Source organism: Sinohyriopsis cumingii, unplaced genomic scaffold (genome assembly GCF_028554795.1).
Source record: "Sinohyriopsis cumingii isolate HCF-2022 unplaced genomic scaffold, ASM2855479v2 utg002887l, whole genome shotgun sequence".
In the NCBI taxonomy this organism is placed as follows: domain Eukaryota; kingdom Metazoa; phylum Mollusca; class Bivalvia; order Unionida; family Unionidae; genus Sinohyriopsis; species Sinohyriopsis cumingii.
This window is the reverse complement of record NW_028316330.1, coordinates 382,656-402,010: the sequence shown is the minus strand read 5'-3', so window position 1 is coordinate 402,010 and position 19,355 is coordinate 382,656. Positions and strand designations below refer to the sequence as shown.

Genomic DNA, 19,355 nt, shown 5'->3' with positions numbered 1-19,355 from the left:
GCCTCGTACTTCCCTCACTTATGGGGCTGGGCCATAGAGTTGATTTCCTTCCTTTAATATTTTTGTTTTCTCTGCGGACGATACACATCAGAATCCCGAATCAAAACTGCTTCGGGCATTTATAGACACTGGTACCACGTGACCTATACCGTTATTCGACGCAAATGGACCATCCCATTCTTAGTGCAGTGATACCTATCGGCCGACACAAATGATGCAGTGTAAAATCGCTACAGGTATGCAATAGTTCGCTTTGGTTGCGCTCCGGAACAGGGATGATACAAAACGACACTTGTACACAGTGAATGAGGGATTAAGGTTGAAGATTGTATGGAAAACCGAACTGAAAATTTAAAGAACAAAATGGTACGATATGCAAATGGCTGAACGCACACGCGATACTCTAAATGGTACAGTGATGGCCCTATATATAATTTGACTAAAGCCAATAAGGTAATTCCCTTCCCAGAAACATCTGAACATTATCTATTTGTTAAAAATCTTGTTGAAGGTTTCATGTCATCAGACATATTCTGAGCATATGTGACGATGCGTTTATTGATGGCTATGTCAGTGCTTTCATTTGCCATTACTGTCACAAATGACGAATTTTGCGTGTCACACATAAGACTATCATCAACAATGTTTGAAAGGCGCTCCATTAACTGAACAGATAGTAGCCGAGTCATACTGATGGGCAGAGTTCTTACAAATACCAATGGCATCAATTTCTTCAGCCGCTAAGTCGTGTATTAAATTAAGAAGATATTTGAAAACATGGAATGTCTTCTACACTCAGCCAATGTACACACTTAAGTTGCACTTTCCCTACTATGTCTTGTTTGGAAGAAAGTTTTTGTAACTCTGCATTCATATCTGCCTGGTGTTGTGGACCTTCAATCAGCAGTTTGTGTTCTGGCAACCCTACATGCCTTGCCAGTGTACTGCTCTGAAAGTTATTGTTTTTTTGCACCTTTGGTCATTGTGGGTTTTTTAGCCTCTGTACATATATGGCAAATTATAAAGGCGTCTTAATTGTCACATTCTTCATCCGACTTAACTTTTTTTTTTGAAAACATTACCAGCTGTGTTTTCAATCATTGCTGCACAAACTACGTTTTATCTTACGAGTAACCGTTACCTCATATTTGGATGATGAAGGCTCCACCAGTTCGATAACAATACAGTATTATCATCGGTCGGACATAAATGTGGTCCAAAAGAGATAATTTCGTTTGTTTTGGATCTATTTTAATTCTTTTTGCCTTGGATGCCTTTTCAATCAAACGCTGACAGTATGTTGGAATAACGCAAGGCATAAAATTGAGTGAATGGAAATTGTTGCTTCATTGCTTGACAAAAGTGCGCATAAAATAATAGTCTGTCGTGAGAATCACTTAAAAATCACATGTTTATTTTCCACGTCTTTCTTGGGTATGGTGATTATACGGTTCTAACATCCTGTTGCTACAAATGATGTGACAGTTACATGTCACACAAGGTCAGCTCCAGACTCCACACTCAGTTTTAACCCTATATGTCATGATAACAATAGCATAAGAAACTGATTTGTGCGTGTTTTCCGTTTGTGGGAGTTGTAATCTAGCCATTAAAGTAGTTAGATCAACCTTAATTTTGTTTTAATCAACAGAACATGACATTGGATTGCGTCAATTTATCTACTGGCGACGATTTTTAGACCGAACCTTTGTTTTTTGTTAATGAGTAAAACGTAACATTCGGGTGCGTCAATTTACGTACCGGCGACTAGTTTTGTACGTCAAATCAGAAAAGTCTGTGTATTTGACTCATGACGCGTAGGTAGATAGAACACTGAATGGGTACAAATATTTTCCAAATATTGTAATTTATTGCGTATAGTTTCATCATGGTTTGTGGAATTGAACTTTTATCCATCGCGAATAAAAAGTTTGAACATGCATTTTTTCCGTATCTTGAAGGATGAGTTGGCGTGAAGGTTGCAAATATATATTTTACAACAAGTGCACCGCGGAATGCTTTGTCTCACCTTTAACAGTAAACAGCTTCGACAGAAACGTTAACACTGAACTGAGGCCACTTCTGTGCTTCGCATTTGTGTCTCACCTTTTTTATGAGTTAATGAGCTTGGACAGAATCGTTATCACTGCACTGACGCCACTTAAATGTTTCGTACTGGGTCTCACCTTCTGTGGGAGCTGTGAGCTTGGACATCAATGTTAATCCTGAATTGAGGCCATCGCCATGTTTCGCATTTTGCCTGGGAAAGAGGTAACAACCAAACTCTTGCGCTTGAAGGTAAACATTGCTTTTGTCTGTGATGTGATATTTTGTGGTAAATGGTTTTTTAATCACATGCACGGAGTGCTACCTGGTTGTTTGATTTGCAATGCAGCATAAACCATTACCAGAAAAAGACACGTGAACTACCAACAAAGATTTTCTTCGTGGTACTCATACGAGAGCTAGGAATCCACAAATAATTTGTCCCGCTACTCAATGAACAGCAATGGCTGTGTTTTTCGTGGGCATTTTTTTTCTTCTGGTTTATGTTGATACATGTCAGATGACAAGGTAGCAAGTGTATATACACACAGGGGCGCCCGCAACATTATTTTCGAAGAAGTGGAGGGGTCAAACTTGCCGTGGTGAGCTATTACGTTTTGCGGCTGTCGGGAAAAACATGTTTCGAGCTGAAATGGAGGAGGGGGAGCCTTGTCTCTATGTCCGGGGGCCCTTGTAAACACACGAATTGAACACACGTTAGACCCCAGCCTAAGCAAATCATGAATTGTCTCCCTCCTTACTTTATGCGGCGTACTCGAACTTGAGTGCACATATGACTTTCTTCGCGCTGTCACCGAAACATTGGTCTTCTCTTCTTGATTACTGTTTTGTTGTTGCTGTTTTCTTTTTAGTTTTCTTGCACTAACACCACCATGTTCTGTTTTGTTTGTTTATTTGTTTGTTCATTTGTTTTTCCTTCCACACCATAGTTATCCGACTTATGATACCGTTGATATTGGATCGGAATAACTCAATAGTAAGATCAGATCATGGAGTTACCATCTAAATTTCAACCAGAAACGCAGAGTCTTGCCTTCAAACAAACTGGCAAAATACCATTCTTTTTATTTCTTATTTAGATACAAAAGACATAACAAAAAGTTGTATTTCAGAACATTGGATTAATACCAATATGACATTTTCGCATTTAACGAATACAGTAACATTATTTGATCACATTCGACTGAGACGGTAAAAATGTTATATTTCAGTCGTTCGATATGCTGTTAATCCTGGTACGCCGGAATGCATATGCCCGAGCAGTATCACAATTAGACCGATTATCTCGTGACATTTGGCGGAATGTTTCATAGCATACAGGGTCGATCACTCAATGCGATACAGCGCACATGTATTCCGTTATTACCATTTTACGTTCTTTTTGGGTAATTTTGTGCATCGTACGCTCAACATATTGCCATGCCAAAAACATAACTTGTACGCTTAGCCGAGGGCATATGTATTTTGTTCACAAGTTTCCGCTTTATTATGTTCATTATATGCCAGACTAGAGAGTTCTGTCGTGTTTAAGTTCCGACACGTATGTGAGTTATATTTACATTTTATTATTTATGCAGATTGTAAGGACTTGCTGTCACAGTTATTGAAACTCAGCGCAGATGAGAGATTAGATGCCACGGGTCTTCTTCAACATACCTGGCTCAAAACGTAGGGGTTTCCTGTCGAAAATATTACTTACCTTAATATATGCAGCTTCTTATTGCAACTTTTATGGTGCAACAATAGTCAAGAGAGAGAGAGAGAGAGAGAGAGAGAGAGTCACTTGTGTGCATATTTAAGTTTTTGTGTCAGATACAGGCAGCAACCATGAATGCACGAAAAAGATTGTTATGTTATATATTTGTAATGAAGAACATGAAAAAATGCATACCGATTGAATATACTAAATACATACCGGATTGAATATGCTGCATATATACTGATTGTTATATTGTTCAGAATTTATTTCTAAGAATGTATGGCATGCGACAGAGGTGTATCAAATCTTGCAGGACTAGTAGTTCTCTTTAAAGCCTTGTTATTGTTCTCTATAACAACATTATATATTAGATCTTCTTAAACGTTTGTTTTACATACAGAAAACTCGTTATTTTCCGGTGGAAGTAACAATTTCATAAAGTGAATTCATTGTTTTCCGGTGGGAGTAGTAATTACATAAAGTGAATTCATTATTTTCCGGTGGGAGTAACAATTACACAAAGTGAATTCATTATTTTCCGGTGGGAGTAACAATTACACAAAGTGTATTAATTATTTTCCGGTGGGAGTAACAATTACATAAAGTGAATTCATTGTTTTCCGATGAAAGTAACTATTACATACAGTGAATTCACTGTTTTCCGGTGGGAACAACGATTGTATACAGTGAATTCAATCTTTTCCTGTGGGAGTAACACTTACATACTGTGAATTCATTATTTTTCGATGGGAGTAACAATTCCATCCAGTGAATTCATTATTTTCCGGTAGGAGTAACAATTACATACAGTAAATTCACCATTTTCCGGTGGGAGTAATAATTACAAACAGTTAATTCATTATTTTCCGGTGGGAACAAAAATTGCATTAAGTGAATTCACTATTTTCCGGTGGGAGAAATAATTACATACAGTGAATTCACTGTTTTTCGGCAAGAGCAACAATTACATACAGTGAATTCATTATTTTCCAAGTAACAGTTTTGTTGTATTTCTTGGTTGCAAAAACCACGAATTTAAAGTACCATAAACAATGACCTCACTGTGGTAACAGTAGGGTTTCTTTCCCAATCCAGACCTTTACGTACCCCAAAAAATTAAATGAATTCGTATGCCTAATTGATTAGAAAAGATAAGCACTTATATTTAATAATAATTGTTGGAATAAGTACTGCTAGTTAAATTTTTACCATAATTGTGATTTGTTTTTTAGTTTGTGTTCAGTGGGTCAGAGTAAATAGTGTGTGTGTGTGTGTGTGTGTGTGTGTGTGTGTGTGTGTGTGTGAGAGAGAGAGAGAGAGAGAGAGCTGTATAAAAAGTGTCATAAATGTTGTAGTCAAAAAGACATTATCCATGAATCACACGTGACATGCATTTTATTAAAAGGCTCAGGGAATGATGAAACACATTTTATGTCGATATCAAGGTAATTTGTTTTTTTTTTTCAAATCAACGCTTACTATGCAACTAGGCTGGTAACCTGTAACTGCTCCGGTGGCCTAGAGGTTAGAGCGTCCGCCTCGGATGCGGGAGGTCGTGGGTTCGATACCCGGCCGAGTCATACCAAAGACTTACAAAAATGGTACTAACAGCTGCCTCGCCTGGCGCTCAGCATGAAGAGGTTAGCGTTAGGACTGGTCGGCCTGGTGTCAGGATAATGTGACTGGGTGGGACATTATGCTACATGTCTTCAGCATGATGCCCCAGTGCTAGACATCACTATAAACTGTTATACTGCGGACATCGTAGCAATATGACTGAAAAATTGTTAAAGCTACGTTAAAAATCCAGACCACACACACACACACACTGGTAACCTCTCTTTTAAGGCTACAGTGTGGTTGCTACAGACAGGCCTGAAACCGGGCTAACTGCGTAGCCCAACAAGAAGTAATTATTAAGGTGGCGCTCTACAGTTTTATTTTACTTTTTTTTATATAGATTTTTAATGGAAAAACAATCTCGCAGGTATGATTACAAGAACTTTTAATTCCCTTTACTTTTTGGTGTGTGATTGAGGGGCTGTAGAATATACTTACTTTAGATTGGCATCTATATAAAAAAACTGCTAGCTCCACTTGGTCATTTTCACTTCCTGGACTTAAGAATTAATTTGTAAAAATCAAACAGCCGATAGTTTGTTTACATTTGATATATTTCGTAATTCATTCATTGCACTTTTAGAAGTTAGGCACAATTTGTTCCATTGTGCATGTTGCAAATGAAAACTACTTCACATTACACCTGTTACTCTCTCAGAAGTTCGTAATATACGTAGAGCGCCAGCAATGTTATGACGATAAAAATTTGAAGCTATTATTTAACTAGGTTCCGCTCTACAATGGCATATTTTGCGTAGATTTTTTATAAAGAGGAAGAATTTCTCAGGTTATTCACATTGGTTGGCATGGTTATTAACACAAAATCTAGTATATCATGGATATTGTTCAAATAACTTTTAATTTTCTTTTATTTTTGATGAATGATTGATGGGTGTAATTTGAGGTTATAGAGTGTACAGCTTGGCTTTACTTTAGATGTGCATCTATCAAAAGACAGCTAGCTCCGCTTGGTCGTTATAACTTCCTAAACTTCAAATGTTAGCGAGAGAAAAAGACGAGCCGGTATCTTTTTGTACTCTTTATATTGTTTATAATTCATTTATTGAGCTTTTATAGTCTGGTAGTTCCTATTCTGGCAAAATTTATTTTCCTTAGTTTAATAACTGCTGAAATTGGTGTACATTAGTCGAGTTTATGCTCATTGTTTGAGCACATGGGAATAACCATTTTGATAGCTGTTTGTTTTAGAGCATTGTTATATAATTATATGATGTAAAGAAATTTTAGTCACAGTCTGTGGAAGTAGCATAGCGGTACGCCATCATTCTTTTCAATGTGTGTGTTGCCAAAATACAAATAACTTTATCGCCGACCGTCTCTCCTTCAGAGGTGTATAACTGCAGAGCGGAATCATGATTGTATTATCGCGCAATGAATACTGCGAGAGACTGGTCTTAAAATGACATGGTTGCAACTTCTGTGTCTTGCTATTGAATGTAAAAGAAAAAATGTTATATATTTTGTAATAATCGCAACAGTAGTCTCATGAAAGAAAATATTATAGTCAACAAAAAATATATGAAATCTTTGAAAATCTTTAGCGACTTACCGTAAATATTGATCGCAAAGGCTTTTTGTTGCAAAAACCGATGTAACCTCAGTAAGTGTGTCACACTAATATTCGATCACATACGTTTCCTTTTCTTTGTGTGTTTGACAAGAAGAGTCCGTGGTATTCAACCTGTGCAAAATTTACATTTTGTGTCTTCATTCAGCTATTATTTTATAGTCAATTAGTGATTGCGTAATTGTTACATTTCTATGTAATGATCCTTACTTAAGGATATATATTTTACAAGAAATTCACACCAACCATTTCATTTATTTAATGAATTTAGAATCCTTGAACTATCAACTAAGTGAACATATCAACCTTTTAAAAGTTAAATACTCCAATATTTTACACACGATCATCCTTAATTCTTCATTGAAGTATAAGTGAATAATGCACTGCCATTATGCATTCCTAACGAATGGGAATTATTTGAAGAATGCACACGTTTAAACTGTGCAGAATGTGTGTCTATAGTGTCTATATTATGTGGTGCAATTCTGTACCCATGAAGGGAACATATATGTTAATATGTTACCAAGATATTCAGACTTGTGAAATAAAATTTAAATCATTAACTTTGGTTTGGCTTGCCATTTGACCTTTTTCAAAATAAAGAAAAGATACAATAAACTACAAAATGTGCGACCCACTTATAGTATATACATGTACTAATCATCTTCTGTCTTCACACTACACAACGCCTACTGTCCCTAACGAATCGCCATATTGACGCTGCACAACCCTCACTATTCCTGACGAATAACTATGTTGATACTGCACAACGCCAACTGTCCCTAACAAATTACTTTCTCGATACTGCACAACGCCTACTGTCCCTAACGAATCACTGTCCCTAACGAATCACTATCTTCACATAGAATAACGCTTACTGTCCCGAACAAATCACTATCTTGGCATTGCATAACGTCTACTGTCCCTAACGAATCACTATATCTTGACATTGCACAAGACCTACTATTCATAACAAATTACTATATTGACAGGCTACAATGCAAACTGTCCCTAACACAACTATTTTGACACGACACAATGCCTACTATCTTCATACAGCACAATGCCTACTACCCGGAACGAATCACTATTGTCTGACGCAGATATCGATCCTTGACGAATCACTATTGTCTGACGCAGATATCGATCCTTGACGAATCACTATTGTCTGACGCAGATATCGATCCTTGACGAATCACTACCTTCTTAGGGCCGATGTTGACCGTTACCTTGAGCTGATACCGCCAACACACTATTCCCAACCTAAATAAAAGCTGAAGATGGTGAGTGGTCAGAAGATTATTCGTAATCTGTAATATATATATTAGTACTAAACATTTGGGTCTTATTTCACAATTCCAGATATTTTATAATGAGATATTTACGCCTTGAAAGCATACAAGTTTTTCAGTGTCAAGAAAATATCTGAAAATTTTCAATCATCTGACTACGCTAAATTGCGGTATCGTCAGATATCTAAATACGCTAAATTACTGTATCATCAGGCATCAGACTACACTAAATTATTGTATCATCAGCCTGTTAACTAGGCTAAATTATAGTATCATCAACCATGTGACTACCTTAAATTACTGTATCATCAACCATATGACTACGCTAAATTACTTTATCATCAGGCATCTAACAATGTTAAATTACTGTATGATCAACCATCGTAACAATTCATCAAAAGATATACAAGGGAATGAACGGAGTGAATTCAAACCTCTCTAGACAAGAAGGACTAAAACTGCTAATATTCTGATAACATATATTGGACATGATTTGACAAACAAGATCATGAAATAAAAACTCATTCATAATCATGACGAATGATGCAGGAAGTGGTCTACTTCACCTATTGAAATAGTTTATGGTTTTTGTTTATCTGTTTTGTTGCAGTATTGACACTTCTGATTTTAAAAAAACGCAAACAGGCCAACTTATACTAGAACAAGCAAACGACAAATCATGACCTGCTCTTTTACTTTTAAAGCTATCCAGCAGTTCCTGCAATTTTAGTGTTTTCGATTGGCTCTATTTCCTTCATGATATCTTGATATTCTGCATCCCTTATGTAATATTTCCTTGTCAGTTTTCATAGTCTGGAATCGACAGCTTCAGCAGCATCTATAATCACTTATTAACTCCCCTTGAAGAGCAAACAATCTGGGTTTCTTAATTCCCTTGGAAGAATAAATAATCTGGGCTTCTTAACACATCTTGAAGGGTAAACAATCTGGGTTTTTTAATTCTCCTGGAAAAATAAATAATCTGGGCTTCTTAACACATCTTGAGGAGTAAATAATCTAGTCTTTTTAATTCCCCTGGAAGAAAAACTAATCTGGGCTTCTTGACACATCGTGAAGGGTAAGCAATCTGGGCTTCTTAATACATCTTGAAGGGTTAATAATGTGGGCTTCTTAATTCTCCTGGAAGAAAAAATTATATGGGCTTCTTAACACATCCTGAAGGGTAAACAATCTGGGCTTCTTAACACATCTTGAAGGGTAAATAATCTAGGTTTCTTAATTCCCCTGGAAGAATAAATAATGTGGACTTCTTAACGCATCTTGAAGGGTAAACAATCTGGGCTTATTAATTCCCCTGTAAGAACACATATTCTGGGCTTCTTAACAGATCATGACTATTAAATAACCGGGGCTTTTTAATTCCCCTGGAAGAATAAATAATCTGGTCTTCTTAACACATCTTGAAGTGTAAACAATCTGGGCTTCTTAACACGTATTGAAGGGTAAATGATATGGGCTTCTTAACACATCTTGAAGGGTAAATAATCTAGGCCTCTTAATTCACCAAAAGGAATAAATAATCTGGTCTTCTTAACACATCTTGAAATGTAAACAATCTGGGCTTCTTAACACATCTTGAAGGGTAAATACTCTGGGCTCCTCAATTCCCCTGGAAGAATACATTAGCTTGGCTTATTAACACATCTGGAAGAGTAATGTGGGCTTTTTAATTCCCCTGGAAGAATAAATAATCTGGGCTTCTTAACACATTTTGATGGGTAAACAATCTGGGCTTCTTAATTTCCCTGGAAGAATTAATAATCTTGACTTCTTAACACATCTTGAAGGGAAAATAATCTGGTCTTCTTAACACATCTTAAATGGTAAATAATCTGGGATTCTTAATTGCCCTGGAAGAATAAACAATCTGGGGTTCTTAACACATCTTGAAGGATAAATAATCTGGGCTTCTTAATTCCACTGGAAGAATACATAATCTGGTATTCTTAACTAATCTAGAAGGGTACATAACACATCTTGATGGGTAAATAATATGGGCTTCTTAGGACATCTTAAACGGTAAATAATCTGGGCTTCTTAACACGTCTTGAAGGGTAAATAATCTGGGCTTCTTAACACGTCTTGAAGGGTAAATAATCTGGGCTTCTTAACACGTCTTAAAGTGTAAATAATATGGACTGTTTAACACGTCTTGAAGGGTAAATAATCTGGGGTTCTTAACACTTCTTGAAGAGTAAATAATCTGGGCTTCTTAAAACGTCTTGAACGGTAAATAATCTGGGCTTCTTAATTTTTTTTTGAATAGTAGACAATCTGGGCTCATGGTATGGAAATTCTATATGTGGATTATATTTTGGGTAATCGTCTATTGAGCTATTTGTTTCTTTTACTTGCTTATAAAATGGTTCATTTGTGCTGATGATTTGCATTTCTATATATTTTGGAGTTTGTATTGGTTGTGTATATTTTCTGAGGGGGGTTCTTTTACAGGAGTTTGTTTTAATGGTTGTTGTCGAGGTCTTTCTAGGTGCTTACGATTTAATTGTATCCACTATGTTCTTCGTCTGCAGGGCATAATGACCCAAAGAAATTACTTCCACCATTATTTGTAGCTATTGAGGTAGATATTAAGATATACTGGGCTGCCATTTTTCAGACATGGTTTGGATTCTCAGCGTGTTAAATGTTCAACCAATGTTCCCCCCAAAACACTTTCTATACGAGTCCTAATTATTTGATATTTTGCATCGTCTGTATTAATTGCGTATTTAGCAAATTATGTTTTTATCCACAGAAGTTGTAGGTAGACTATACTGAAATTGATAAAATCTTTAATTGTTGTTCCTGTAAGTTGGTCCTTGAGCATATTTCATATGTAATATGTATCATCTTCTCAAGCTCGTCACAGTCTACAATTTGTACATAATTTAAATGGATAAAAGAACTTGAAATACAATTAAGATTCACGGGAGATAAAATTGACATGGTTTAATTTTCTCGAAAATCTGACGATTACAAACAAGAGTCAGTATCGTAAACGGAACCTACAAAGAGATTACTGGTAAAACTTTAAACGAAAAGGATTTGGCGAAAATGGATGAGAAAATAAATATATTAAAAATAACTACGAAATATTATCACTGGAAGATCATCTAAATTATTACGTCATTGTTAGATGTCATTATTCAAGAAGTTACATCTTTGATCAGACCAGAGGAGGGCATGAAATCAAATGTGCCATATACTTTACTGGCTTTCATCAGTCACTTTGGGAGTAACCCTGTCAGAAATATATGCTAATTTTTTATATTAAAACTCTTTAATTTTAAAGGTCAAGAGAGGAAACACAAAACATAGAAAAAATATTAAATGTTTACAGGATAATAGATGCATTTATATCTTTGTCAGTCAACAATTGTAACAAACCGCTATTGAATAGTCTTCTGTTAAATTTAAAACGTTGTATAGGTCATTATGTTTCGTTTTAATGTGTTTGATATTTTAGTATTGTATCGAAAATTATCCTGAAATTTCTTGATTGTTGTGTCTTTATTTAATATATTAATTCTTTCAGGTTTTCCTTTTTGCCATTGTTAAAGTCGTCACTGTTTGTTTTCTCCAATTGTTGAGTGTAACCCTTCTTATTTCTGATCAGTTTATTTTAAAAAAATACTCATTTTGGCAAGGTACGCAGCAACCATTACCTTTATAAAATATAAGAGAAACGGCCTGGGAAACCAAACGTAATTGAAAATTATTTGCGATCCATTTAACAAAATATAAACGCAGAGATATACGCTTTCAAGAGCTATATGGAGAAAATTTTGAAATCTCTTAAAGTAAACGTATGTAACTTGATTAAACATTTGGAAAATTACATAATTGCCAACACTAAGGCTATGTTAAAGCTGAAGAAAAAATGAATTCCATAAGCCATATCCGATATAGCGAAAAAGATTAAGGACAATAATAATAATAATAATAATAATAATAAATGTGTACCTAAAATTATGATAAGCGCATAGCAAGTTTAAAACTTGTCAACCTTCTATTTAAACTGAAAAATCAAAATTTTATTAGACGATTACCAAAGATTAGTTAACTATTGTGATAAAACAACATAAAAAATAGCTGTTGAAAAGCAACATGATCGCAAACCATTTTATAACATTGGTATATTACATTGCCAATTGAGATATGAATAGGTAAAATGTGCGAGCTAAGATCTAAATGATTTGAAAGAAAGGTTTGTGACGGAAATAGCTGTATTCAAAACTGAATTAAACAAGGAACGAACTATACAGTCTTGTATGTAGTGCTTGAAATTTATACATTATAAAGAAAGCCGATAGATAGAAAATGGCATCTCAGGACAAAACCAGATTAATGGCAGAATGTGTAGTGAATTTTAAATCAATTGTTCTTTCCATTATAACTGTAACAAATATTCTACATGATGTACTACAAATGAACTGAAAAGGAATGAATTTTTATACAGAGAAAGGTCAGCCAGAAATGCCGTTTAGTACGGCTTATACAGTGGAAGGATTACCCAGCATGCTTTGTGCTCGTAGATATAAATTTAAGCAGCACTTGACAAAAGCAACATGGTATTTATTTAAGAGCAAGAAAAACACAGATCACAGTAATGTATGTATAAATTATGTTACGTGTCTAGGCTCGACTAAACAGTAACACAAGAAAGAGTGAAAACAACAAGCGTTGAAAAATATAACAAATATTATTTATTTCCCTGGAAAATTACTATAAAAATGGAAAAAGTAAGAACTTACGGTTTTAAGAATCAAATCCAAAAATAATATTTTAGAAGTCCTAATAATAAAATGTTCTAATGAATTCAAGTTCGAGTTCCGACGAAGAATACAAGATGGAAGGCGATGACATATGCTCTAACCTGTACTGTTTTGAAGTCTACAGTTCCTTGTAGAAACACAATAATTAATCCTCCGGTTTTGGAAATCCAAAGAAATTTTTTAATAAATGTCTTTGTTCAAGAATTCTGTATGAGTACGAATTAATCTTTAAGAATACAAAAAATTAAAAATAAAACTCAAAAACTCAATACTGGTCACAACAGAAGAAAACAGCTTGACATCAAGTGTTTAAAGCGAGCAAACCTCTGAGATCTCTCTCTAAACATCACCATTAAAACTAAGTATTTCGCAATTTTGGAAATGCATAATTGCGAAATAGAGGATCACGTGATCATGTTTACATATAAAAATCACGTAGCCCCTGTATGTCCTTGATAAGAACCAATCATTTTACTCCGAGAATAAAAGTTGTTCACTTGACCCTCAAACAAGGCCAGAAACAAAGTCAGAAATAGAAACAGTGTTTCTATTATTAGGTATTTATGGAAAGATTCAGGTCAAACTAACTTTTCTGGAAAATATCAAATTCCTAGCAAACAAAATTACATTACATTGACATGTAAAGAAAATAAAAAGATTCCAAAACCCCCAAACAATCAAATCAAATCAAACACAAATTTAAAAATATATAAATTAAATGAAATATACGTAACAATTTTGTATTTATTGTTAGCACTGATATTAATAATTATACTATATTAGAAGGTACAAATCATATATTAGAAGGATGTATAAAAACCACGAGTAACGCGTGGCTTGAAACAATTACAATTCCTGAAGGAATAAGAAAGATAAAACCGCTCATAGCATCGTGTGTTAATCACCAGTTGATACATTTGACACGTTAATAGCCACTTGATAGAGCTGAAAAATAGAACGAAACGTATATTACCAAACTAATGCCAGGTTAAAAATACAAAGGATAATACGGATTGAATAATAAAGGGTAATATAACAGAATCGAATGTTAATTGTGACAACATTTCTAAGGCATGACTTAAAGAATTGTATATTGGTGTACGAGATAATTAACAAGTTAACATCTAATCAGTAAATAGAAAGAATGCTGCTTTAGTTATGGAAATACTGAAGTTTGCTAATTCCGCAAAAATTAGACTTAACAAACATCTCAAAATGTGTCAGTTCTTCCTGGACAAGATATTTGCATGTATATTCCACACATATATAAACTTCGCCAATACAAACAATTGCTATAACTAAACCAAACTCATCTGAGACATAGAAGGACTTTCTGGATTATGTAGAAAACAACTGCGTCATGGTAAATACCTCTTTTACAACATGACGGATTCCGTTTGCAATACTGCTATAAAATTTACATTTGGCATTAATAAATGATGTATTGAAAGAATCTCATAACGTTATTATATGTGGCGTTACACTGCGGGAAAAGTGGTTTGCAGTGGATCTGAAAAAATCTGAATAAAGGCACCTCTTTAGCATAATTGTAATTACTTTTATAACCTTTTTGCGGAACAAAACATATAATAATAAGAAATTACATTTTACAGACAATTTAGTTGGGATAGCTCTTTATACCAAGTCAGATAAATCCAATGATTAACGTTACCGACGATCTGAGTGATTAACTGTGTACAAGTACAGTCTATTATGAAAGAGTTCACATCTAATATAATGTTTTTATTTGCCTCCTCGTGCAGCAAAGACAAAAGTCTATACAGAGTATATTGATACTAATCATAACATTCCACGCCATATGAAAGATCAGGTAACTGGAATTTTAGATGAAACAAAATGGATAAGCTGATAATTCGTCCCTGTCATCGTATGCAGATCAATCAATTTTGTTTTATCTCTGAAGTAATATTGTGTAGCTAACGACTGTATCATCGTATAGAATCCATTCTTGATAGTTTGCTACAAAGGCAATACTCGCATATACTATATATATATATATATATATATATATATATATATATATATATATATATATATATATATATATATATATATATATGAGAGCCATTTTGATGACATTTGTGTCACCCTTGCATGCTTTCATTTGGTCATTATAAGATTTTAAAATATAACATTTGTTTCTAAAATAACAAAAATCTTTTATAAGCGCACTACATAATTCATCTTTAAAGAATCCAGATACCGTTTTCTTCACTGGAGGAGCACCAAGTATGTTATCTTTCTTGTAAACACTAGCATCAAGAACCAGATACCATAATTTACGTCACTGTAAAAATTATAGCTCTCTGCTGGAAATTATAAAGAACCCGTATCTGTCATAAAGAAGGAACTAAATAACACGTGTATGTTATGAAAAATTTCATTCTGCCACTATATTGGTTTTTATCTAGTTGTAGTTAATTGTATACACCAACCACTTATATAACCACTTATATAATGATAACACTTTACATCATTCATAAATGGTTTTTGTTAATTTAAGTTTCATCAAACACCAAGTTCCCGTATATCACTGTTCTTGCTGCAAAGGACAAACCTTTCTAATATTTACAAAAACTGGTTTTTGATGAGCGCATATTTATATCCATGTTTATTAAGGAAAATGTTCATCTGTTTACCAAACACAAAAATATTCAGGTGTTTGGGAAACACCGTTTTCATTCGCTGCTTTTTGTATCCAACTGGTAAATATTTTACCTGAAGAATTTGAACCGCAGTTGTTGTTTAAGTCTTTTTACGTTGTGTATCCATAATAATTTTAGAATTATATGTCGATAACGTTTCAGGTTAAAATAAATAATGAATAATTATCCATTATCTTTAAGGGACAACATAACTTTAATATTAACGGTCTTGAAGCCTTTGTTTCTTTTAATTTATTTTATAATGGTTATAAATCGCATTAATGTAGAATTAATATTTCCGATGCTAATGGATACTATTTGATATTGTCTAATGAGTAATATTTGATATTGTCTAGTGGATACTATTTGATATTGTCTAATGGATACTATTTGATATTGTCTAATGGATACTATTTGATATTGTCGTGTCTCTACCTCTAAATAAAGCATTTCTAAAAATGCAAAATGACTCAATATCTGTACAAAAATTGATTTCAATTTTTAAAAAAACAATGTCCAAAAGGATCATAAGAGAGCTAAATCTGAATACTTATCAAACAAATTGGAAGAAAATACAAATAATCATTTCACCCTCCCCAACTGTGGCAACAATTAAAATCTCTAAATTATAATTCCAAAGCCAAAAAGGGATAATCCTATAACCCTGGCTATTGATGATGATATGGCGCTAATACAATATCAATGTTTCCATGAAGTTGTTCCAATTGTCGCATCAATGTTTGTATAAAAGCTGCCTCTCACTTACAATTTTTTTTTCAGATTCAGAGAACTTTAAGAATATTTTTATTTAAAAAAAGCAAATATGAAAATCAATCACTTTAATTTAAAAAAACAGTCAAAGAAGAGTTCATTTGTTAAGAGTTAAGCATTCTTAGCATTGAAGAAAAGTACAGGATGGATAATATACCTACCAGAATCGTACAGGCTGCAGTCGTTTTCTTTATGGTTCCATGTACCAGACTCATAAAGGCTGGAACCAGTATGTTTATGGTTCTATGTGGCCATATAGGGAATCTGTCTTTACTAAGTAACACTATGCATGACGAACTAAAGGTAGAAATGGTAAAACACTTGTTAAAGAAAACAATCAAGGGAGTCTATAACCAATTGGAAACACGTTTAGTTTAGGTCAATATTATGTATAAATATCAGCCTAGTTTGTGGAATTTGTATTACATAGATACACGTCTAACTAATTTGGCACACTACAACAAAACACATACTTCCTATATATACAATGGTATGATCATGTTAAAACTTACAAGCTACTGGCCAAAGTGAATCAATCCATTTTATCAAAGAAAGTATATGCTAAGGAATCGTTTGGTTTAAATCACACTTATGGAATTTATGTTAATGTAGATGAAACAATGTCTGAACCCATGGAGTCACCCGTGGGATGTCTTAGGGTAGGATAATCGGACCCTCTTTTCTTTCTTTGTTACATACATTAAATGTTATAAGAAAAAAATTGGGACGGTAAAATACTGGTTAATGCCGATGATATCGCAAATCTCATTTTATACCGAGATACTAATTTCATATCGCGAAAATTGGGACAAAAACTTAAGTCATGGAATCTGTGGTTAGTTGATGATACGTTATCACTTTTAAAACAGAGTACATTCCCTTTGTGTTCCAAAAGAAAACTTAAAAGATCAAGAAAGATTGGAGCGTTGAATGATATTGTAATGTGATCAAGTCACAAAGATCAGTCAAAAATGTGGGTCTTTTTTGGATCAATATGTATCTGGGGAGGTAATAATTATCGGTGTTGTGGAGAATGTTTATAATAGGCTACAGTTATCTGTGATCTGCATTGATTCAACGCCATGTTGATTGCTTTCTTGTTGATTGTGGTTTTCTGGACTCAGTACAGGAAATACAAACTTCAAATTGCTCAAGATAAAGCTATTTGCTATCGAACCAAGAAAAGAAAAATGAACAAGGATCTATTATTATTTGTCAACCAGTCGTTTCTAGTGCTGGGATATTAAATGTGGAAAACAGAGTTAAATAACTTATGCTGAATCATGTATACAACATTATGAAATACAGCGGTCCAGCATATTTATCTAGTAATTTCCTATCAGACCATCACCTTTATAATAATATGGGGTAGTAATGAAAACTTTGTAGTACCAAGAGTAAATAGTATTTTGTCTTTTATTATAATTGAAACTAGTAATAACATTTCCAATTGAAACAGGTTTAGTAAAGTCTCACTTAACCAATCAAGCTGCAATTACTGATAAAATGATTTCATGTAACTGCTTCTTTTTTATCAAAAAGTAAATACTATGCTTATTTTGTTAAAGCAAATAAATGACGTTAAGACATTTATTCTCTCCAGTGAACACTTTGATCTACATTTGACCTCATTATCTTGCAATCTTCCACTTTAATTATTTGATCTTTTAAGGTTGAATTGTTTACCATAGTCTGAGCTGTTTCTTTTGATCGTCAATTAATTATGTATGCTGTATTAATGTTTTATAACCTATAGAGTATCCCTTCATTCTTACCTGTTCTATTAATTTCCTTATTTTCTTACGAACTGATATGAAATTTTGCCCCCTAAATCTTGAATTACTACTGGTAATCCTAAGTTTAATGAACATGTCTTGTTTTCCTTATGCAATGTGTACCTCTTTGTATTATGTATTAGCATGCATTTTTGTATACGTATTATTTTCAATGTTAACTGTTGACATCAAAGCAATATGAATGAAAAATTGTTCAAGCTACGTTAAAAATCCAAATCTCTCTCACACAAACACACACGAGCGCGCGCAAGTGTTAACTGTGACTTTTTATACTGTCTTATGTTATTTACTGCATGTTTCATGTCTTATCTCGAAAATTTACATTTTGATTTTACCAAACAAACAATACTACTATTGCTGCTGCTACTACTACTATTACTACCACTAATGCTATAACCACCACCACTTGACCTGAAATCCCACATTTTTAGCTGCAAATGTTTGCTATGGTCAATAGAAATAGCCAGTGGCTGGTCACGAAAACAAGACTCATAGTATTATTACAGTTCCATAATACTAATGCATTGTAAGACCACAATGTCTCAGGACACGCTTCTGGGATTAACATTTCACTAATTGACAAGAGCTCTAATTTTGTTCATGGCCCATGTATTGTTTTGAAATCTTAAAATTGTTAATAGATAGATAGATAGATAGATAGATAGATAGATAGATAGATGTGTGTGTGTGCGTATGTGTACTTTTGCAACTGGTGATTGTCAAGTAAAATATTTTTTACTTTGTATGTTGTTTTGATACATTAAAATACTACATAATGTAATATATGTGTATTATATACATTCGTCGTATGTGAGAAAGCTTGCCAGTAGCTTCACGTGGGTCGGTGGTTCTTCTCGCGCTTTTTCCGGGTTCTTCCTCCACCATTAATACTGGCCGCCATGCATAGCCTATCGTGTGCTGAAAAATGGCGTTAAACCCCACAACAACAACATGAACATTCGTCGGTGATATCGTTGTCCTGCATATTTGATGATGTTTAGTACTTACCGAGGGACGGTGGCAGACAGGCAGTCAGTGGCGTATCTAGAGTAAATGGCGC

At 34.1% G+C, this 19,355-nt stretch overlaps 1 protein-coding gene across 3 annotated transcripts in view; it reads left to right on the top strand.

Annotated features, from left to right (window-relative positions):
* The window catches only part of LOC149769997 (hormonally up-regulated neu tumor-associated kinase homolog A-like), a 50,328-nt gene that overhangs the window by 11,730 nt on the left and 19,243 nt on the right, over positions 1–19,355 (top strand). Inside the window, exon 7 of one of the 3 annotated variants that reach the window (XM_089949572.1) lies at positions 3,645–7,537. The exons of 1 other annotated variant lie outside the window; for it this stretch is intronic. In XM_089949572.1, the coding sequence (XP_089805698.1) occupies positions 3,645–3,739 (95 nt within the window). In that variant the 3' untranslated portion in view covers positions 3,740–7,537. One more of the 3 variants, XM_089949573.1, reaches the window with a different exon arrangement.